This window comes from Rhizophagus irregularis, chromosome 11, assembly GCF_026210795.1.
Source record: "Rhizophagus irregularis chromosome 11, complete sequence".
NCBI lineage: Eukaryota > Fungi > Glomeromycota > Glomeromycetes > Glomerales > Glomeraceae > Rhizophagus > Rhizophagus irregularis.
The window spans coordinates 3,092,034-3,116,175 of NC_089439.1; the positions used below are offsets into that span (position 1 = coordinate 3,092,034).

General features: G+C 25.7%; 5 protein-coding genes across 5 annotated transcripts; 2 read left to right on the forward strand and 3 right to left on the reverse strand.

Moving 5' to 3' along the window:
- The first annotated feature begins 1,028 nt into the window (after positions 1-1,028).
- On the forward strand, positions 1,029-6,785 carry OCT59_003157 (uncharacterized protein). The gene is made up of 12 exons (XM_066145437.1): positions 1,029-2,037; positions 2,125-2,571; positions 2,639-2,740; positions 2,824-3,114; positions 3,199-3,805; positions 3,883-4,527; positions 4,602-4,858; positions 4,948-5,000; positions 5,072-5,185; positions 5,254-5,510; positions 5,586-5,648; positions 5,742-6,785. Exons 1-12 carry the CDS (start codon positions 1,671-1,673, stop codon positions 6,604-6,606), a joined length of 4,068 nt encoding a protein of 1,355 aa, XP_065996160.1. The 5' UTR covers positions 1,029-1,670; the 3' UTR covers positions 6,607-6,785.
- A 240-nt stretch (positions 6,786-7,025) lies between these two features.
- Positions 7,026-8,823, reverse strand: OCT59_003158 (uncharacterized protein; the record flags this gene model as incomplete). The annotated part of the gene is made up of 3 exons (XM_025325795.2): positions 8,055-8,823; positions 7,200-7,986; positions 7,026-7,028 (listed from the first exon to the last, which is right to left on the reverse strand). The coding sequence occupies exons 1-3, from the start codon at positions 8,645-8,647 to the stop codon at positions 7,026-7,028; spliced, it is 1,383 nt and encodes a 460-aa protein (XP_025179487.2). The 5' UTR covers positions 8,648-8,823.
- Positions 8,824-8,976: 153 nt separating this feature from the next.
- On the forward strand, positions 8,977-10,539 carry OCT59_003159 (uncharacterized protein; the record flags this gene model as incomplete). The annotated part of the gene is made up of 1 exon (XM_025331965.2): positions 8,977-10,539. Exon 1 carries the CDS (start codon positions 8,980-8,982, stop codon positions 10,537-10,539), a length of 1,560 nt encoding a protein of 519 aa, XP_025179486.1. The 5' UTR covers positions 8,977-8,979.
- Positions 10,540-19,338: 8,799 nt separating this feature from the next.
- On the reverse strand, positions 19,339-19,839 carry OCT59_003160 (uncharacterized protein; the record flags this gene model as incomplete). The annotated part of the gene is made up of 1 exon (XM_025316877.2): positions 19,339-19,839. The coding sequence occupies one exon, from the start codon at positions 19,837-19,839 to the stop codon at positions 19,339-19,341; it is 501 nt and encodes a 166-aa protein (XP_025179485.1).
- Positions 19,840-21,535: 1,696 nt separating this feature from the next.
- Positions 21,536-22,810, reverse strand: OCT59_003161 (uncharacterized protein; the record flags this gene model as incomplete). The annotated part of the gene is made up of 7 exons (XM_066145438.1): positions 21,536-21,581; positions 21,668-21,733; positions 21,818-21,889; positions 22,051-22,142; positions 22,218-22,263; positions 22,345-22,552; positions 22,711-22,810. The coding sequence occupies 7 exons, from the start codon at positions 22,808-22,810 to the stop codon at positions 21,536-21,538; spliced, it is 630 nt and encodes a 209-aa protein (XP_065996161.1).
- Positions 22,811-24,142: the final 1,332 nt, after the last annotated feature.

Sequence of the window (24,142 nt, forward strand, 5' to 3'; positions counted from 1 at the left end):
TGACTGCAGTAATTGCAGTATTGCAGTATTTGCAGTATTTTCATGAAAGATTGAAAGATGTAAGGGTTGTGAGTCAACCAAGTAAATAAAAGCAATCAACTATATAAATAGTTAATAGTTTAATATATACTTTTAGATGCATGGGTTGAATCAGATTCTAAAATTCGATTCTCACCTATAAAAAAAGAACATTTTTTTTTTATTTATACTTGGTTGTCCCAACTTAAGTTCTTTATTGGTGTGCTTCGAACAATTTTAATAATAACGACCAACCTCAATGTAACATGTGAAATCAATATAAATCTTTAATCCATGCAGATTTATTTATTAAAAAAATTGATCATCTTTTATCAATAAACTAAATTGGAATTTATTTTAAACATTCATATTCGTTTGTTTTTTTTTCGTGTAATATCATCTTTTTTTGGATTATGTATAATGAATATAATAGCAGATAGTAATAGTACTATATTCAGTATAGCGAAAAGTAATTCGGGTAAATAATTTCCGAGTTTCCTAATCAATTGATTTTCAATAATGATTTTACATCAGGGAACATAAAAAATGTCGCGTTTTAAAAATGATCATCTTATTTAATTAATGAGATTTTATGATCTATTTATTTAATTAATGAGAAGTTCTCCTTGTTTTTAAGGAAAATAATTTAAATATTTAAATATACGCGTTAAGTAATTTTGAACAAATTCATTATTGTTCTTATTTTTCTTATTTTAATCATTATAATTCTTTAATTGTTGAAATTTTTCATAGAACTGCGGTAAACGCCAGAATTATGCTGCGGTAAATGAAGTGCAGTGTATTGTCACAATGAATTACTTCTAGAATTCCACCACTTTTCATGTTGTTTATTTGTCCATCACCCATGTTGTGAAATATCACAACTTTTACAATTTAAGTCAAAATTTATTTTTATACGACAATATTATGAATTTAATGTCACTATGAAGTTCTATTCAATACTAATTTAAGAAATATTTAATTTAATCGTAAGGGAAAATCCGGCAATTTTAATGTTCTGAATGTTCTAAAAAAGGTAAACTAAAGTTTTATTTGGCAATAAGATCGAAAGTTACAATGTTCTCGCAGTAATTATGGGTAAAATTTAACCGATGTATGATTAATTTAATACCAAAAGGGTCCAACTTATGACCGAACCGAAGTAATGTTTGGTAGCACACATCTCATCCGCAATCTCCCCGTCAAAAAAATAATGCGTGGGTTTGATTGAACTTTAAAATAAAACCAATCTAATACTTTTTTCGTTGTATTTTTCCGCAGTATACATAAATAATAAATTAAAAATTTTTTGATTTCCTAATCGTGTGTCAACGTTACACTTTTTAATCATTCCTTTAAAATATTATATGTATATAAATGTCAGCTATTCAGTTCTTTTGTTCTTTACACGGGAGTAAAAAAATTCTTTTTTTCAATGAATTTCTGATTAAATCTTTTTTACCACTCCGGTGAAAAATTAGAATTCTATTTTTGCTCTTAAAGAATTCATAATATTAATCATTGATAATTACCGTCTTGATTTATTTTGATCTTTGAGATCAAGAGACGATAATTATTTAAATATTGCCCTCTCTCTTGTGGAAAAAAAAAAAAATTCTTTTTACGTATATAATAAATTAATAAAATTTAACATGACAGATTTAAAAGATCAAAATAATCCAGAAGTTATACCTAGTGAAACTAGTGAAGAAATTATTGTTAAAGAGAGGTCTACAACTGCTGTGATAACCTCAACTGATTCACCTACAGAAAAATCACAAACATCATCATCCGATGAGAAAACAGTTAATGATGTTGATTTCTCTGTAGTTGATGCTTTACCCCCACAATCAAATAATGATGATATTAATCAAGATGAATCATTAAAATCAACTGAAAAAGGTGAAAAAACAAAAGACAGTAAGAAAAAAGATAAAGATAATAAAAATGATGATAAATTACCTTTCTCTCAATTGTTTCGTTATGCTTCCGCGATTGATAAATTATATATGATACTAGGTATTATTTTTCTTCATAATTACATAAATACTTTGTATTTCTGTTAATTTTACTCATGTTATAATTTAATTTTATTATTTTTATAAGGATCAATTTGTGCATTGGCTAATGGTGTCGCAATTCCACTTATGACAATTATTTTTTCCGATTTCATTCAAGTTTTTATTGCTTTTAACACTGCCTTACTTTCAGGAATTGAGCTTGATTCTAAAAGAACTGAATTAGATGATGGCATTAAAAAGAATTCAATTTACTTTATCATTCTTGGTTGTGGAGTTTTCGTTTGTGCTTATGGTCAAATGTTTTTTTGGATGACTGCTGGTGAAAACCAAGCAAAGAGAATCCGTCAATTATATTACTCTTCAATTCTTCGTCAAGATATAGCTTTCTTTGATACTGTACCAACTGGTGATGTTACCACTCGCATATCTGGTGATGTAAATATTTACCAAGAAGGTATCTCGGAAAAAGTTGGTTTAATCACTCAACAATTTGCTGTCTTCATTTCCGGTTTTGCAATCGCTTACTCCAAAGGTAAGGAAAGTTAATTTTTTTACCCCATTATATGAATATAAAGGTTAATAATAAAATATTGTATTAGGATGGAAACTGTCACTTGTACTTACCGCTATAATTCCACTTCTTGCTATCGCTGGTGGTGTAATGGCCAAAGCCATTTCTGATGATGCTTCTAAAGGGCAAGGTATATTTATTACTGTCATGTTTAAGAGATTATTTCGTAATTTACACGTGAATTGTATGTATAATTCATTCTTATTTTTATAGATTCATACGCTGCAGCCGGGGCTGTTGCTGAACAAGTCTTATCCGGAATTCGAACTGTTATTTCATTCGGTGGTGAGAAACGCGAACTTGCTCGTTACAAGAATAAATTAGATGATGCATATAAAACTGGCGTTAAGAAAGCTTTTATATCTGGTACCGGTCTTGGCGCGATGATGGGTATTATGTTTGGAAGTTATGGCTTGGCTTTCTGGTTTGGAAGTATACTCGTTGTCCGTGGTGAACAAACCGGCGGTGAAGTTTTAAACGTTTTCTTTGCCATTATCATGGGTGGTACGTGATATTATATAACTTTTTGTTTTAAAGAAAGAAATTCTCTTTTTTTTTAAAAAAAAAAATTTTGTTTTCTTTGAATAGCTTTCTCTATTGGAAATGCAGCGCCACATTTCTCGTCTGTGGCAAACGCGTTAGGTGCAGCTAAAAATCTTTTTTCTGTCATTGAAAGAGTTCCTATTATAGATTCATCCTTAAACACAGGCAAAAAAATAAATAAATCCGAGTTTAAAGGACACATCGAATTCAAAAATATCAATTTTCATTATCCATCACGTCCCGATGTACAAGTTTTAAAAGATTTTAGTTTGACAATTGAACCTGGTCAAACTGTTGCTCTTGTTGGTAGTTCAGGAAGTGGTAAATCAACTATTGTTGGTTTATTAGAAAGATTTTACAATCCTATTAGTGGAAGTATTACTTTAGATGGTGAAGATATTAAGAATTTAAATGTTAAATCTTTAAGGACTCAAATTGGTCTAGTAGGTCAAGAACCTGTTCTCTTTCCTGAAAGTATTAAACAAAATGTATTTTGGGGTGCTGATCCTTCTGAAAAAGAACCAACTTTGGACGATGTTATTGAAGCATGTAAGAAATCTAATGCTCATGATTTCATTAATGAATTACCAAAGAAATATGATACTTTAGTTGGTGAAAAGGGTGCTCTATTATCTGGTGGTCAAAAACAACGGTAATAATTTCACTTTTTTACTGCGCCACAAGAAATTTCACACGTTTAATTAATAATATTTTATAAATCATTTATAGTATCGCAATTGCTCGTGCTTTAATTAAAGATCCTCCATTATTACTACTCGACGAAGCTACATCTGCTCTTGATACTGAATCCGAAAGACTTGTACAAACGGCACTCGATAATGCTTCAACAAATCGGACTACAATCGTAATTGCCCATCGTTTATCAACTATTAAACATGCTGATAAAATTGTTGTAATGTCTAAAGGTGAAATCATTGAAATTGGTCGTCATGATGAACTAATTGCCAAAGAAGGTGTTTACTATGGTCTTGTTAGAGCTCAAGAATTAAAAACTGAACAAAATAATGAAGACGACGACGAAAATGATGATGATTCAAGTTTAAGCAGTAAAACTGAGAATGACATAGCTATAAATTTTGATGAAAAACATGAAAAGCATCATAATTTAACTCGTGTAACAACAAAAGCTTCGACTGTAAGATCCGGTGTTAAATCAGAAAAGGAAATCCTTGAAGAATCTGAAAAGGAAAAATTAAACCAAAAAATGCCACTTGCAAGAGTATTTAGAGCAAATTTACCTGAAATATACCTCATAATCATTGGAACTATCGCATCAACTGTTAATGGAGCTATCATGCCACTGTTCTCATTAGTTTTCGCTTCCATTTTAGAAGTATTTTCAAATGTTAATCAGTAAGTAATAAATAAATTAGATAGTTTAACAATTAATAATTAAAATTAAAGATGTTTATCTTTTTTTTTCTTAGACCTGAAAAACTTCGAAGAGATGCAAATTTCTGGGCTGGAATGTTTGGAATTCTTGCTTTGGTTGCATTATTATGCAATTTTTTCCAACTTGCATGTTTCATGATTTCAGCCGAGAGACTTACAAGGAGATTACGTCTCTTAACTTTTGAAGCGCTTATGAAACAAGAAATTGGTTTTTTTGATGATGAAAAGAATGGTACTGGCATCTTGACATCGAAATTGGCTGTAGATGCCAGTAAAATAGAAGGTTTAACTGGTTAGTTGTGTGTTCTATTATCATATAAATTAGTAACAGCATGTTTATTTATATATACAGTCTATTAAAAAAAAAAATCGGTTTATTAGGTTCTTTAATGGGCAATATACTTCAAAATATGGCAAATATCGGGATCGGTCTTGTAAGTCGAAGTTTAATTTATTATTTGAAATTTCCTTAAAAAAGAAATTTATTAATCTACTTTTCAAATAGGGACTCGCGTTTGCCTTTGGCTGGAAACTTACTTTTGTTATCATTGCCGCATCTCCTGTCGTTGCTATTTCTGGATTTTTGGAAATGAAAGCTCTTGCAGGTTTCGGTGCAAAGGTATATGCGTGTGTGCATTTTTTTTTTTGTTTATAAATTTTAGCTAAAAAAAACTTTAAAATTATTAGACGCGTAAAGCTTATGAAGGTACCGGACAAATTGTTCAACAAAGTGTTTCCAATATGAGAACAATTTCAGCTCTTACCAGGGAAGAAACATTCAAAACTATGTACGCTGATGCTATTAGAGAACCTCACAAGATTGCAATTAAAGGATGTATCCTATCATCTGTTGGATTTGGATGTTCTCAAGGTTCATTATACTTTATTTGGTCTCTTGCTTTCTGGTACGGAGGTCAATTAGTTATGTCAGGAGAATACAACGTGTAAGTACCTTCATTTAAAGGAAAAAAAAACGCAATGATATTTATGTATTAACGCTTATTATTTTTGTCCCAAAGTCAACAAATGTTGAGAGTATTATTTGCAGTAGTTTTTTCCGCTATGGCTGTCGGTCAAATGAGGTTATTAGAACACTTATTTAGTTATTCAGTGTTTGACTATTTTTTTTTTTCGAAAAAAATTTCAATATTAATTTTTTTTTTCGCTTTTAATAGTACATTTGCACCAAATACTGCAAAAGCAAAAGTTGCAGCAATTTCAATTTTTGAAGTTCTTGATCGTAAACCAGAAATTGATGCTACGGATAATGAAGGAAAAGATCGACCTACACCAGTTAAAGGAGAAGCAAAATTTGAGGGAGTACATTTTAATTATCCAGCGAGACCTGATGTACACATTCTTAGAGGATTGGATATGTCAATTTATTCTGGTAAAACAATTGCGTTAGTTGGATCATCAGGATCTGGCAAATCAACTGTTATAGCATTATTACTTAGATGGTATGACGTTAATTCTGGAAAAGTTGATGTAGAAAAAGTTGATGTAAAAAATTGGAATCTTGAATATTTAAGATCCAATATTTCATTAGTTGGACAAGAACCTGTATTATTTGATTTAACTATAGGGGAGAATATTGCTTATGGTAAAGAAGGATGTTCACAAGAAGAAATTGAACAAGCATCAAAAAATGCAAATATTTATAATTTTATTACGAGTTTACCTGATAAATATGACACAAGAGTGGGAGAAAAAGGTACCCAATTATCAGGTGGACAAAAACAACGTATAGCTATCGCAAGAGCATTAATTCGGTCACCAAAATTATTATTACTTGATGAAGCCACCTCAGCTTTAGATTCGGAATCCGAAAAAGTAGTGCAAAATGCTTTAGATAAAGCTTCTAAAAATAGAACCACACTTACTATTGCACATCGTTTATCCACTATACAAGATGCTGATTTAATTTTAGTTTGTAAGAAAGGTAAAATTATTGAAAGTGGTAAACATATGGAATTAATTTCACAACAAGGTTTATATTATGAATTAGTTAATAAGCAGACTTTAATAAAAAAGAAATAAATATAGATCATATTCCTTATAAATAGATTAATATTTTAGTAATAATCACTATAATCTCTAGGACATTTTTTTTTCATATAATATTTTAATATTTTTTTCTTAGTAAGATGATATAGCTTGAAAATTTCTTATAGGATTTTTTCTCAAAGTTTAAATAAAAAAGTTTCAATTTAGGGATCAAAAAAAAAATGAATATAAAAAATTATTCGTAATAAATACTAATTGATTTATTTATATGTATTTTAATCCGCGGATATACGGATATACCTTTTAATGGAACGCAGCAAAATAATGATATTAGTAATAAACTCTTTATACAAGCAACTAAATTTACCTGGAATAAGAAAAGCATAATCGTTCAGTACTTCAGTGTGACCCGGTATTGCATTTGTACTACAATTATAACACGAGGTATAAATCTACTTTTTTATCATAAAAGCACACAAAGCATACAGTAATATATATGCACATTATATTAAAGATATTAAATATATAATTATTATAAAAATTATTATATCATTATTATATTATTTATTTGTTATAAATTAAACACAAGATAAATCTTTTCTTGCCGTATTTAATAAATCATTTACCTGATTAATTATATCAACATTTTCAGCACCTTCATTATGTGTAATATTCAAAACTTTTTGAGCGCATTCTAAAATATTAATAGATTCTTTAACAGATTCTAAACCATTTGTAATATCATTCCAATAACATTTTCCCAAAGTAAATAAATGTAAACCAATCATTGGATGATATCTAGGATAAATTATTAAATAAATTGAAAGAATATAATTTCCAAGAATTGTTGATTGATACCATTGTTGTAAATCAATTTTATCATAAAATAATTTTGTAGTAAATGAAAATGAAGAAATATAAAATAAATTTGTTTTTGAATAATTTTGAAATAATATTGAAATTATCTCAGATAATGAATTTATATAATCATTATCTGTCGTATTATTTTTTATATGTGATAATAAATTTGATAATATTAACTTTGTTACTTTAGAAAATTTTGATTCATTTTGTTCTAATTTAGATTCTGATGATACCCAATTTTCAAGTGATGTATTAAAATCTTTTTTCGTAATTTCTTGATCTTTTTCTTCAATTAATTGATCAATTTTAGAAAATATACCAGAACATCTTTCTTGAACAGAACATCTTGAACATTGACATTCAAAGAAATATTTTTCTTGTAACATTTTCTTTCGAGTCACTCTATCTAACGCTACATCAATATAAGAAATATTAATTTCTTCCCCAACATTTATAACTTCGATACATTTAATTATTTGTACTGCACCATCATACATTACGATCGCATTCGGTCGACAAGAATGATTAAACAATGATCCTATTGGGAATCTAAAAAAAAAGGAAACCGATCAGCAAAAAAAAGAATGAAAGAATAAAATAAAATGATTTATACATACGTTCCTTCCCCGTATACAAATAATTGATTATCATGTAAATTAAAATTATTACAATAAAATACACATAAATAATTAATTAAATCATCTTTAGAGATCTTATTGAAATTTAAATTTTCATATGTATTATTAGAAATTTTTTCAAAAGATTTTAAATTATTAATAGATTGTTCTGTTCTATGAGTCATTAATTTTAAGAATGTTTCAAATAAATAATTTTCATTATTATTATTATTATTAAAAAATTTTTCAATTAAAATTGTAACTCTTTTTAACATTTCTTCATCCATATTATTTTTTGATTTTTTATAAAGAGGACAAAGTAATTTATGATGTGATATCCAAGATGATTTTTGACATGATCTATCGCAATAATAAACTCTTTGACATTTTGAACATGTTTGTAAATTATTTTCCTTCTTTTTTAAACATTGATCACATCTAATTTTATTATATGTTAAAATTGGAAATGATATTAAAGGATGTGATATAATTATCGTTTTTCCTATATCAATTTTTTTATTCGTAATTATTGAACGAAATTTATTTTCATTTTCTACTAATGATAATCCATTTTGAGATAAAAAAGTTTCCATTTTTTTTTGAGTCAAAAAAAAAAAATTTTTTTTAAACAGAAATCATTGTTACACGGATCGTGATATCACGTGTGTGGTATATAGCTTATTATCAGTAATTCAGTATCATAAAAAGTATATTTTAACTTATTGTTTCTTTTTACGAACTTCCTACTCTTTCTATGAAAGATACTGTACATTCGACGTTCTCGAAAAGCACATTCCCAAATAATGATCAAATTGGTCAAATCCTCGGATTAATGCATCTAAATTGGGGTGACAAATATTTTTAGGGGTTGTTGAAAATCATTAATAATTGGCGTAACTTACAGAAAAAAAAAAATTTCTGTAAAATGTCTAACGAAGTATCCTCAAAATTAAATTTAATTATTTTAGAATGTTTTGATGATATATTTTCAAATTTTGAAAGGGATACGAAAGCATTATATTCATTTCTTTTAGTTAATCGGTTTTGGTGTAAAATTATAATTCCATTATTATGGAAATATCCATTTTCGATCACATCAAAAGGAAAAGAAATTAAGACATTATCATCATTACTCACCGAGGAAGAAAAATTAGAAATTATTAAAGAAGGAATTAATTTACCACCAAAAGATTTCTCTTCAATGTTATTTAATTATGCTTTATATATAAGAGAATATAATACTTCAACACTTTATCAATCAATTGAAGGATGGTATAAAGAAATTGTTTATAATGATTTTTATTTTAGAATTTCTTATACAACTCGTGTTAAAGCTCAATTAAAAATTATTTTTAAGGTATTTACAAAATTAATCATGAAAAATTCAACCAATATTAAAAATCTTTCCCTTTTATCTCCTATTATTCAAAATGATATACCTGATGTCAATATTTTTATTAATTCTCAACCTGGATTTAAAAACATTGAAAATTTTGAATGGAATATTTCTTTTGATGCTCCTAATTTATTTTTTCTTATAAAATCACTTGAAAATATTTCTCATAACATTCAAGATTTAAGAATTTATGATAGTAATAGAATGTTATATAATATAAGTAACAATGATAATTATATTGATTTAATTGTATCATTAATTAAAGCACAACATAATCTTACTTTTGTTTCATTTGATAGATTTGGTCCTGAGTTTGCCCCTATTCTTAAAATATTATCCATTCATTCAATTTCTTTAACCACTTTACAATTAAGTCATATTTCTAATGGTATATCATTAGCTCCAATTCAACAAATTAAAAATTTACAAAACTTTAGTTTATATAAATGTGATAATTTAAATGAAATTATTTTTAATGATTTTACTAAAACTGATTTTAATTTAAAATCATTAAATATAGGCTTAGTAAAAGAAAATGTTTTTAAATCTTTTCTTAAATTAACTAATAGAAATTTAGAAAAAATTTCCTTTGTTCTTAATAATACTTCAAATAAGATAGATGTTCAAGATCTTTTTATTAGATGTCCAAATATTTTTGATTTAAAAATTATGTTTAGATGTAAAATTGATTTACTTTTTTTATCAATATTGGCAAATAATTTAACATACTTAACACATCTTACTCTTCATACTTATAATCATTATGGAAATGAAATTTTAATTGAATTAAGTAAACCTATTTTACCAAAATTAAAATTTCTTAATATTAGATTACCTGAACTTAATATTTTAAAAAATTATTTAAAAATAACTATTTCACCTTTAGAAAAAATTTTTTTTATTTATAGTAGTAAAATTAATATAGATTATATTAATATTTTATTGGAATTTTCTAAAAAAAAGAAAACTTTAAAAATAATTGGAATTAGTTTAAATTCTGATGATGATAATTTTAAAAATTTTGTAAAAATAACAAAAGATTATTTACGAATTATTAATATTTTTAATAATATATTTATAAAGATCTAGTAGTATTATTTTTATATATTGTTTAAATAATCTTACATTCTGTCAAGTTAATTTATATTAATTATAAGTTTATTAATTAGATTTTTTTTTTATAATATTAAAAAAAAATGTTTATTAATAATTTTAAAATTATTTATTTGGTTATTTTATATAAAATTTTACAATTACTAATTTTTATTTTAGTAAAATTTGAATCAATTTTACTTTTTAAAAAAAGGAATAATTAGAAATAAAGGATTAAAATAAACAAAAGAAATAAATAAAGTTAAATGAAAAAAAATGAAGAAAAATAAAATTTGAACAAAAAGAAATAAAATTAAACAAAAAGAAATAAAAAGAAATAAAAAAAAACAATTAATAAAAAAAAAAAATTAGTTAATATTATTTTAAAATAAAATAATAAGAAAAAAAGTTTTATTTACTTTATTTTTTATAGTTAAAGTTATTTAAAAAGCCATTTCAAAATCAACTAAAAAGAATATAGTTAATAAAAGCAAATATAACAGAAAATAAATAAAATATTATCAGTATTATACTTCTCCGCTAATTAATTACATTGTATTTTGGCAAACGAATCAATTCACTATTTATTATAAAATTACTATGAATTAATTATGTCTGTCAAAATACATTACATCTGTCAAAATAAATTTAATTAGTATTTTGACATTTTGACGAAAAGTATAATCAGTATTTAAATTTTAATAATTGTAAATTATTTTTTTTCTGATTTATATAATTTTTATATCATTATTTATTTTTCTCTAAAGTTTTATTTTATTGCACCGTAATCTATAAATATAAAATTTAATATTATAAGTAAAATACAATAATAATAATATTAAAAAATATATATACATACTAATAAATGATTTTTTTTTTAAAAAAAACAGCTCTTTTAATGCAATTTATATTAAAGGAATTATAATATCAGTAATATACATTTTTTCACTTTATTTATTTATAAATTCAAGTGTAAATACTAAATTTAACTAATTATTTTCTCTAATATAATAATTTAAAATTGTAATATTATATTATTATAATAAATTATAATTCTTACACTATATTAAAAATATTTGTAGTAATTTTTTTAAGTTTTTTATCATTTTTTATTATGTATTAATTTTCTAAGTAAAGTTATTTCATTTTTTTTATAAAATTATAATACAGTCAACTCTCTTTATAGTCACACATTTGGGACAGTCCATATTTGGTGATTATAAAGAGATGTGACTATATAAAAAATTTCTTATATTAGTATATCATAATTCCGGCCAAAAATTAACATAATTTTAGCTAAAATTATACTCAAAACTTTATTGTATCGTAACTCCGCCAATATTAATCGTAGAGAGATGATCTTACCGCCATTCGATTCGTCTTGATGAGACGGTTCTAATGGTATAAAATACATCGAAATCCAATCACTAGATTAATTTCCGAAATTAAAAAATATTAATGGTTTTTGTGTAATAACTCTGCCAATATTGATCCTAGAGAGACAATCTTACTACCATTCGATTCGTCTTAATGCGACGAATCTAATGGTATAAAATACATCGAAATCCAATCACTAGATTAATTTCCGAAATTAAAAAAATATTAATGGTTTTTGTGTAATAACTCTGCCAATATTGATCCTAGAGAGACGATCTTACCGCCATTCGATTCGTCTTGATGAGACGGTTCTAATGGTATAAAATACATCGAAATCCAATCACTATATTAATTTCCGAAATTAAAAAATATTAATGGTTTTTGTGTAATAACTCTGCCAATATTGATCCTAGAGAGACAATCTTACTACCATTCGATTCGTCTTAATGCGACGAATCTAATGGTATAAAATACATCGAAATCCAATCACTAGATCATTTTCCGAAATTAAAAAATATTAAATGGTTTTTAAGTAGTAACTCCGTCAATATTGATCACAGAGAGATGAGCTTACCACCATTCGATTCGTCTTGATGAGGCGATTCCAACGAGCTATTAATCGTCTTTTTACAATCACTAGGTACTGAGAAATTTAGCAAAATGTTAAATGGCGCAGTAAACGTAAATCAAGAAATATAATAATGCCGATGCTTAACATTTTGTTGAATAACTCATCAGCCAGTGATCGCAAAAGGATAAAACTACCACCATTCGATTCATCTCAGTGAGACGATTCTAACAAGCTATGATACATCTTTGTACGATTATTAGATGCCAAGTTATTTAATATATTCTTTATATAACTGTGATTATAAACGGTTCTTTTTAATATAAGATTTTTGAGGATAGGTGTGATAGTGACTATAGATAGATTGTGACTATATAGGATAGTTTTTAATAATAAAGTGTTTTGAACATTCAACTGGTGTGACTATATAGTAGAATGTGACTATAACGGGAGTGACTATAGAGGGAGTTGACTGTATTGTTTTTTAATTAAAAAAGTTTAATAATTATATTTTTTACTGGTTTTCTAAATTGTTTATGTATATTTTTTATTTTTTAATATTAAATTATTATTAATATTATATGATCCTAAATATTAAAAATAAGATTATTTGGCTAAGAATAACTCATTTTAAATAATATCTACCTATTGAGTTACTCATCACTCAACAGTATATAGTAATAATAGTATATAAAATACAATTATATATAATAATAGTAGTTTTTAGATTATTATTTTTATGTATATTTTTCTATTACCTTTTACTTTAATAAAATTGCAAATAAACTGTAATAGAAAAAAAAAATTATTGTTATTACTAATAATTCCATTAGCTAATAAAATTTTCATATTAAATTTTTTAAGATCAAATACTTTTTATATTTTGGTAAAGTTTGATTAAAAGAAAGTTAAATCTTATAAAAATAAAAATTATTAAATTATAAATATTATTATAAGTAATTTTACCTTTTTGAAGGTGTTTTTTATATAATCTATATTTTTTTTTTTATTGCTATTGTAAAATATGAATTAAACCAAAATTAATATATTTGAATTTTAAAAATATATAATATAAATAATATATATACCATTTTAATACTTCTTATCTATCTATACTTTCAAACGAAAGATTAAACTGGCACAATAAAATTTATTAGTTCAGCTGATAATATATTTTATTTTATATTTATGCATGCATATATATCAGAATATGACAATATGTAAAACTATAATTCCCAGACGGCCGTACTGTGAATAATAATTTTACATATCTTTCAAAAAATATTCTTCACTGTTTTCCACAGGCTCAAATATTTTATTAAATAAATGTGCCATCATCATTTAGCATAAATAAAAAATATTTTGAATAATATTAATAAATAATTTACCTGTTTAAGAATATAAGAAAGTTTTCTATTTTATTACCATTAAATAAACCTATATTTTATAAATTATAAAACCATAGAGTTATTAATTTCTATATTCTAAATAAAATTATATTTATCTGCAATATATAATTTTTACTTATCTTAATTTGCTTTAGTATTATAATTTAAAACACCATAATTAATTTGGAATGCCAATTTGGAATGCCATAATCAATTTGGAATGCCAATTTGGAATGCCATAATCAATTTGAGGTGCCATAATTAATTTGGAATGCTATGATAATTTGGGATTTGGGATTTACCTAATATATTTTTGGTAGTATGGTGATTGTAAATAATATTTATTAAAGAAAATTTTTCAAAAAAAAAAAGATTTTAAGAAATAAAAATAAGCAATAAGTAATAATATTAGATTCATACCTGTATTCCAAAAATATATTTCTACTATCTATCCTAGTTGGCTAATATAGAAGCAGATACTTTTGTAAAAAACCCATTTATATAATGGCCAATCTGCATATCAACCATTTTTTGAAACCTTTGGCATTTTGATAAGATGTAGTTACTTTGAATCCTTTATTTTGAATAAGATTTCACAGGATCTTTTCTTAATATATGACCATTCTGTATAACTCTAAGAACTTATTTATAATCTCTGCTTTTGATTATAAATTGGAGTTGTACGAAAATTTGGCTGATAAAGCTGACGATTTTGAATTAATGAGAGGGTGGCATTGTTTGACCATTGAATGTAAAAATTTACAACTCCAATTCCACCATCAATGTAAAGTTGATTGAAGTGTAATTGCCTTCCTTTAAAATTGAAAATACCCATATTTTCATGTATAATTTACCCTCAATATATATTATCCAGTAAATAGTTTACTATAATCTCCATCTCCTTTTCACTTCTCTTTACCAAAATTATTATGATTCACTTACAGCAATGTGTTGATTTATGATAATGTGAATGTGTTTTTTGGGTAAAAGAAAGGTGCAAGATTAAATAAATAAGTATTCAGTATTATTGAAAAAAAAATTAAAATGAAATAATTCTGTTCTTTGTTTTCGAAACTTGTATAAAAAATTCAATAAGAATGATGAATATAATTCAGTAAAAATGAACGACTATTTAAAAGGAGAATCTAACCTGAGAGTTGAAATTTGAGTATATATATAGAAATTCGAGTATATATAAGAAAAACCTATTGTTGTACAAATCAGAGACACTACGCAAATATAGTATAATTACGGGTGTAATAGCAACTGCACCGCGAGTTCGACACGTGAAGATGCTTTATTTGATATACTGCGCCGCAAATGTATCGTTCTTATACGATCAGCTGCTATGTTCTTATACGACGTTATGTCACATAATATAGGTCGTATAAGATAGTATGTCGTACACGTATAAGAACGATACATTTGCTACTGCGCCAGACCTTTGCTGTGCCGTTACATGTGACGAGATTCATGTGATCATGACGAAAGATCAATATGCCAAAATATAACAAGAAGAGTAATATGTTCGTTTTATTTTGTAATATCTTTATAGCCGAAAAATGGTTAGCATCGTGATGACATGTTTCAAGAAGATAGCCGAGTATTAAAATCAGACATACCTTATATTGCTTTGCAAAATATATTCGTTCGTATGATTGTAAATATCGATGATGCATATAATGATAAGTTAGATTGATTTGATTAGTTTCGTTCGATATTATTTTTACTTGCATGAGGTAGATAAAAGGATTCACTAACCAGGACATCACCTTTTTATATCATTCGTAGGATCGAAATTACGTTAATATAATCACATCACGAAATCTGATCAACGTTAATTAAACTTAATGCTATTCATAAGAAAAGAACTTCAACGGTTAACGTTAATTCATACGGCAAATCTTTAGGAAAAAAGGGACTGATGGGTATTTTTCTGATGGTCGAGCATATGTCACAAGGGCGCAGAATAAATTTCGAATACATGTGACACCTGCGGACACCTTAGAAATCTTTAAATTAGTAACTATACTGCATATAAACTTACCTTCACATAAAATAAATACTGCATATAAACTTACGGATCTGATAAAAATTTAGTAACATTTTAAAACAATTTAATTACTAATAATAAATTAGTAGATCCAGCAATTTGGTTTATTAAGAAAGAAATATTTATATAAACTAACCGTATTTATTTATAATAGTACATCGATCAATACTTGGTTATTGTTCAGTTGAGACATCCAATGTTAAAATCGTTATTAGTAACATTTAATTCCTATTGGTCACCACAGTATTCCTAATGACAAAACTATAATTTAATTATTGGAGGGATATCAGTCGAAGATCGAACCCCATCCAATAACTATTTATAAATAAATTTTTATGAGAATCACTAAAAGCTTAACATAATAACGCTACAATATTACATTGTCGTAAACAACTTTGTGGCAGACAACTTTTGTGGCTTGTTGCGTGACACATTGCGCAGTATGCACGAATCTGCACATTAAATCTTTGACACTGGACCGTTAAATCTACCAATGAGTAAAGAATGGTATTAATATGACAACAATGTACATCAAATGGAATAATCATAAAACTTTTTTCAGAGATTTTGATTCTTTATATATAATCGAAATAATTCTTTATGAATCCGGAGTTTCAAGTCCATTCATTAATTTCATTTTCATATTAGGTAATTTAGTTCTTATATTAATTATTATTACTGTGGTCAAGATTGATCAAATCCTTTGTCTTTAATTATTTCATTTAGTCTTTCAAAGAAAGAATACTTTAGAAATTCTTTATATCATAATAAAAAAGAAAAATGGGTATCATTATTATCAAAATAATAAAAAAAAAGAATTGTTATTATTGATAATATGAAACAATTAAATACATAATTACTATCAACAAAAAGCCCGAATGAGGACCAAAATAAACTTTTATTTCCTTTTTGAAAATATTAAGGTAGAAAAAAAGAATTAATGCATAATAATCCTCAGCAAAAAGGTAATCTAAAAAAAGGAATGGAAAAACTAAAATTCCAATTCCAATTAATAAATACATCATCAGCATATGAAGAAGATGAAATACACATATCTAAGGAGTTATTTTTAGAGAATTTTTATTAAGAGGGAGATAAAATAATGATTGACAAAAAAAACTAAAATCGCGGAAAATCGGTGTAACAGCAAACAAATTACGCCATTTACGTCATTCATAATTCAAAAAATGAAGATTTGATTGGGTACGGCATAAAGATTCAACCGAAAAGATATCTAAAAATTAACCGGATGATCCGAATACTGCGGAAAATGAAATTTTTTATTCTTTCAATAAAGAAATGTTTTTCTTTTTTTAAATTTATTAGAATTTTTAATTTTTAAAATACAAATGACAAATTTTGAATTGTTTTTACTTCTTTTTTTTTAAAAAATAAAATAAATAAAAGAATAATAAATTAGTAAAAAAAAAATAAAAAAAAAAGAATAATAATTTAATAAAAGGAAGAAAAAAAAAAAATCATCCAAAAAATATTACATCATTATATGAAGAATGATTTTAAGGAATATTATTGAAAGAATGAAAAACATTTAAGTGGGTTTCTAATCTATATAAATAAAATAAAGTATATTATTAATCCTCGGTAACCTATTAAACACAAATTTACATTTATAGAATGCTTACAAACCCAGCCAGCTTATCAATTCATAATTATTGTATATCTATATACGTTGTATAAAGAAAAATACTATATAACTGATATAATATTATATTATATATACCGTATATATATAATTTTTACTGTAATAAACTTTATACTAATACAAATTAAAACAAACAAAAAAATATTTATCCGATCTGATAACTTTTGCAAATTTTCACGCAGTGATCAATTTTTTTTTTTAGAGGTATGAAGAGATGTTTTTGTAACGGTGTAACCATATGTCATTTGGCATAATTAGAGAATGTTTACTATTATAGAAAAAAAAAAAAGTAACAAAAAAAAACCCCAACAAATTATTAAAAAATATGCAAGATAGATTATTTTTGGGTTGATCTGTACTGCGGTTATTTTAAGAAGATTCTTTAATATTAAAACCGATTTTTTATTTATATTATTATAAATCTATCTTGGCAAAGTAAACATTACTATAAAACTTTAAATTTTTTTAGAACCAATATTTTTACGATCATCGTGTTACCTTGACTGAATAAGTAAATAAATGAAAATTAAATCTCCTATCAAATTTTTTTTAGGGGTGATTTTCATTTCTTTCATTTTTTTTTTTTGGCGTTAATTCATTGATCAATATAATATGAATAAAATAAGAAATACGAATTAATTAGTAAATTTTATGATTTTATGATGTATTTTCGGAAACTAAACTGCGATAATATTTATTCAATTTCCTTTTATATTTTTTAGAGTTTAAAATATGAAATGATATACAACTTACTCTACACATGAATTATGCATGAAACACGAATTAAGATTCACCGCAGAATCAAATGATTTACTAATTGAGTTAATTTGTTCACAAGAAAATTCTTTACATTGTTTTCCCCAAACAATTTATTTCAATATAAAAAATTTTATTATAATAATACGTGTATATATAATATACGTGTATAATATATATTATATACGCATATACATATATAATTATACTGTACATACATATACATATATTATATATACAGCATACCTATTGTATTTTGTACTCTAAATAATTAAAACAAAGAAAATAATTCAAAAATGAATCACAACATTTTCCGCAGTATCCATTGCCAATACGCAGTACATTAACCATAATCAATAAAAACAATGTTATTTATTATAAATCTTAATATATTTTGTATCACAGAAATTTGTCAAATTTTAGAAGTGAAATTCGGAAAAGTGAAATAATTAATTAACCTAATTTAGAGTATTATGAAAGATATTTAATTTTAATCTGATAAAAAAGAATTTAATGGAAGCTTACGACATTTCACGTGTTCATTACGTGTTTAATTTGCATGTTCGCTTTGAATAAAAAAAAATGATGAAAAAGTAAAGTAATTCATTCGAAAGCAAAACATACGTGTTATATAAGGTTTTAATAATCTTTGTTTTTTTTTAATTCTTATTCTTAGATTTTTTTTTGGTGTTTTTTCTTTTTTTTTTCTTTTTTTTTTTAGGATAATTATTTTACACATATATTCTATCTATTAATTAACCGGGAAAAAAAAAAACATATACATACGTAAAAAAAAGGTTAAAAAATAAAGGGGAATTATATACATTCTCAATGTCCTTCATACTATAAAACATATAAAATTCTTAAATATATATATATAAAAACTAAAACTAATAAAATAATCAATTATCAATCGAAATTCTCGCGTAAATAATAATATATTCGTTGATTCGTCTTCATCGTCGTTTTTATTCGTCGTTTTTTCTGAAATTTATTTGCTGTTCGAATATGTTGTCATCAAAATTGATGCTAATCTCGGCATACCACAAAATTCGTTAGTTATTTCGGTATATTCTTCCAAATCACTTTGTAATTCTTGACAAATCATGAAAATATCCCTATTATCATTTATCATAACGCTTGAAGTATCGCGAAAAGGAATAAAAGGCGGTGGATTCCCGAGTTCTAATTGAGGAATGATATTATCGAGAATGTCGCATAACGCAATATCTAAAGTTTCACGTATAATTGGGTTTGGTATCGTTTTAATATTTTGACATGAACAGACAGCTTTGAGCATCCATCTGAGATACTTTCTTGTTTCGGTTGAAACGCTTTGTGCGTCTTCGAACGTTTTCAATTTCAATTTTAAACAATATAAATTTCGTGCTATGTTTTGGATATTTGGTCCGTGAGATCTATTAAGTGGGAATGGATTTGGAATATCCCAAGGTACCCACATCGTATAATTTTCTTGACTCCAATATCCCATAATTTATATTTTTTTATAAAAAAGAAAGTAAGAGACGATTTCGCTCGAAATAATTTTTTTTTTATAATATATATATATCTATATATATATTTTTTTTATTTATCTATATTTAATTAATTTTCGAAGAGAACAACAGAAAAAAGATAAAAAAAGTTGGATATACTTTTGATTGTAATTTTAGTTTGAATTTATATTTTTTTTTTTTCGATTACATCATATCCTTAAAAGGAAGGTATTTCATGTATTATGTGTAACGTTCTAGTTTATTCCATTCTCTTTAAAAACTGAGTCATACTTTTTTTTTTTAAATTCAAATTTCCTCTTTCCGATCCAAGCCGCTTATTATATTAACAAAAATAAAAAAAAAATAATCGGAATCCCCGGAGCTCTCTAAAATTAGTTTATGCATAATAATATAAAAAGTAAAAATACAAAACGTGGTGAATACTTTGTGGCTAGAGTACATTCAGTTAGTACCTTTTTTTTTTTTTTGATTAACATTAAGGAACCGTTATTCAATAATGAAATTTTTTATCATTTTGTAATAAAGTATAAAGTTTTTTCCGCCACTTTTAAGCCACTTTCTAATTTTCATTATATTAAAAAAAAAAAAAAAAAGAGAGGAAAATATATATATATATATTCATCTTTTTACGACTGTATAATTTACACGGATTTTTTTTTAAAAAAAATATTGATTTTTTTATTTCCTAATTTCCCATCAAAAGGAAAGAACATAATAAAAAAAAATTTACAATAAAAAAAATAAATAAAAAAAATCTTTGTTTCACTTGGCAAAAATTCACGGGGGATCCAGTAAACAAATCAATTCATAACAACTGTTATTATAAACCTCGTTAAATAAACATTCGGGTCATATTACGGAAAATTCGGTTAATTATGATACCGATCCGAATCTAATATAGCTATCTAGTAAGCCGAAATTCCATGTCGATTTTCTTTCTTATCTCAAATTACTTCTTCATTTCCAAATTTCCTAAAATTCTTAAAATTTTGTGCGTGTGCAAAAATCATGCTTATAGATTTACTTGGTCATATGCATTTAATTAGGTTATTTTAAAGAAAATTAAATAATAATAATAATAATAATAAAATATTGCACATAATGACACATCTTTTGTAGGTTGTCTAGTCGGTAACGCTAGGGATGTATAAACGGTTTATTCCATTTGATATCTATTAAATAATTCCCATGATCGGGATGTTTAGTGCACGTTATATAATTTTATTTTTTTATTCGTTGAGAGTGTTCAATTTGATTGGTCAAAAAAAAATACTATTAGTCATTTTAGTCAGATTCTTTCAACAATTACGTCATATCAATTTTTTACTGAAAATAGAAAACTGGAATGCCGTATATTAAACTTGATCAAAAACTTTTGATACTCTTTATTTGAAGATTTTTAAATAACAATTATAACTAAAATAAAAAAAAACAATAAAATATATAAATAGAAACTAGACAAGAATGTATTTGAAGAAGATTGTACTTCAGAAAAATTAATCTAGTCGAAATTATTCCACAAAAAAAAAATATATATATAAAGTTTATTCGTTCTAAGTTTATATCAAGGAGTTATTGAGCAAAATTTGTAGTACGTAATTTCTGTTTTGAAATATACTTCTAATTAAATCGCACTTACTTATACTCATTCGAAATAATAACACGCTGCTATTACATTTCAATATCTCCCATCACATATTCTTCATATGACATTCCACTATATATATATATATAACATATATCATTCCATTAGAATCCGATTGTAAACTAAATAAACTACTTTCATTGTTTTAAATTACTTACATTACGTCGCTACCCGAGTCAGAAAATGTATCCAAGGGTTCTTCATCTTGTAAAGGTGCATTAATACTACAAAATAAACATTTTTTTTTTTAAAAAAAAAAGGTGATAAACATAACTATCAGAAAAAAAAAATTTAATTTAATGTGTTACCTTAAACATTTTACAGCGAAAAACAATATTCGTTTTAATTTTTTATTGTAAAAGAAGAAATTGAATGACCATCTATAAAACAAAAATTGGGAAAAAAAGAATAATCAAGTAAGAAGATGAGCTTGTATGTACAGAGGCCCATGCAAATTTGAAGAAATTATCTGAAAAAGTATTCCAAAAAATATGAGTCATTTTTTTGTTACTTAACGAAAAATGATATTAATTTTACATACATAGCACCATCTTCCGCATTCGGGTCAGAATCATTATCGGGATTGAATGAGTAAACACTACATTCGTCTAACTCAATAATCTCATCTATTACCTTCCATAAAGCCAAATTATTGATTATATAAGCATGGCCTAAATTAAATAATGTATTGTTTATATAATTGCAAACCATAGGAACTGACTGATGTTTGGTGAATTGGTCGGGTTTAACGTCACTATAATAAACAAATAAAGGTAAGTTCAGGAAACAACAAATAAATCTATGTGTTAAACACGACATAAAGAGAAATACAAACGAAAAGTCATAATCAGGATAGGACGCGTTTAATGTTGCTATTAAATTAAATAACATCCTGCGAGAAGAAGGTTGATCCATTGGACCAAAAGGTGATATTATGTCGTGAAGAGAATGATTATGGTCAGGTGAAACACTTTCGGAAAGGTCTGAATTCCATTGACTTTCAAGATGCTTATAAAGTTTTTTGTCAACACCCGCAAGTTTGCCTGTAAAAGAGAAAAGAGAAAATACACTTGTTTAAAATGATTTTTTTTTTTTTTTTGGACGATCAGATATGTCAAATATGACAGTGGAAATATGAAAGTCCCAAGTTGTTTTAAATGCATTAACCACTCCGTCACCCCCCATTTTTTACCCTACTTACAGGAGTAGGTCTCTATTCGACCCACAACCCTGCACTCAGGATTTTCAAATACCAACGCGGTATTAATGGGGTCGAGAGAAGCTATATCTAGAAATTTCATATTTTTAAACTTTTAAACTTTTGAAATCTATATTTACAAAAGACTGTATGTATATTATAAAATTAAAAAAATGGTTTAAAAGTTAGAAATATCTAACTTCGCTTAAAACGATTACAGTCAAACCCTTCTTTTAAAATGTACGAAGGGAGTTTTTTTTTCCTTTTTATACGTTAAAAGGAAGGAAAAAAAAAATTTCGGCAAACTTATAAAATAAGAAATAAAAGTAAAATTTATTAAAATAAGAAACAAAAGTAAAGTTACTAAGTATTAAAATAAGAAAGAATGAGAAAATCAGTTTGTTTTTTTGGTGGGAAAGGGATAGAACGGGGGAATTTTTATAAATAAATTCGCTAATCATATGATGCCTTAAACACCGCCCGATACTGCCTTTTTGATAGTTTTGTGAGACTTTGAATTAATTATGTTAAATACTATTAAATGCTAAATTAGGGTTAAACTTAAAACATAGTTCCTGATAAAGAAGTTCACCAGAATGATATCATGCATGTAAATCCTCACTTTTGTAGTAGAGAGGTGAATTTCAAAAAAAAACTGACAATGAACTACGAGAACTTGACTTTGTCGCTTTATGGGAAATTCTAGGCAAGTCTTCAAATTATTATTCTATTTTTCCTATTTTGATTCTTTTGTAGTTCTAAATATGCGATCTTGTATTATTTCTATTAGGAGAAAAATGGTTAACTGAATGCCATTTTTCATTCTTGGGTCTTGTTATAAAGCTAAAGGCCGTGTCTAAAGCTAATATAGAATAACAGGCACGGCGATTTCCATTTCGGGGTTAGATTGTAATAGTAGTTAAGATTATCTGAAGTTGTATCTAAGAGTCCGCTTTGTCTACAAAATTTTTTGATTTCACACGAAAAGTTCCGATTAATTGTTCAGATGATGTTCGAAAAATGTCCGGAAAATATTCCTTGTTTCACAACATAAAAATAGAAATAAAATAAAGAAATAAAGAAAGCCAAGAAAGCCTTTTGGAGTATATGATATATTTTGTACTTATTCTTTATCATTCGATTCTGATATTTGTGGGTTTTTTTTCAGTTGCAAGATTGTCCGTCAACTGAAAAAATGATCATTGCAGATCCTTCATAGATAATCCGCACGGGCATTTTGTGACTTAAATTACCACGGACCAGAAACTAAGTCGTCACACACTTACGTAATCAAAATACACGTTCATCAACGATGAATATTCTTTTTTTCAATACAAACTTAACAAATTTTTTGTGTGATTTATATTTTGTTAATTTGTTTCTATTGATCTTTATATTCTTGGCATTTTTAGTAACAATCATTTTAGTTCAATTT

Bases quoted from the DNA above. Each gene is read 5' to 3' on its own strand.
- OCT59_003157 (XM_066145437.1), top strand. From the start codon at position 1,671: ATGACAGATTTAAAAGATCAAAATAATCCAGAAGTTATACCTAGTGAA. The intron at 3,115-3,198 runs GTACGTGATATT...TTCTTTGAATAG, and splicing joins CTTTGCCATTATCATGGGTG to CTTTCTCTATTGGAAATGCA. The intron at 4,528-4,601 runs GTAAGTAATAAA...TTTTTTTCTTAG, and splicing joins GTATTTTCAAATGTTAATCA to ACCTGAAAAACTTCGAAGAG.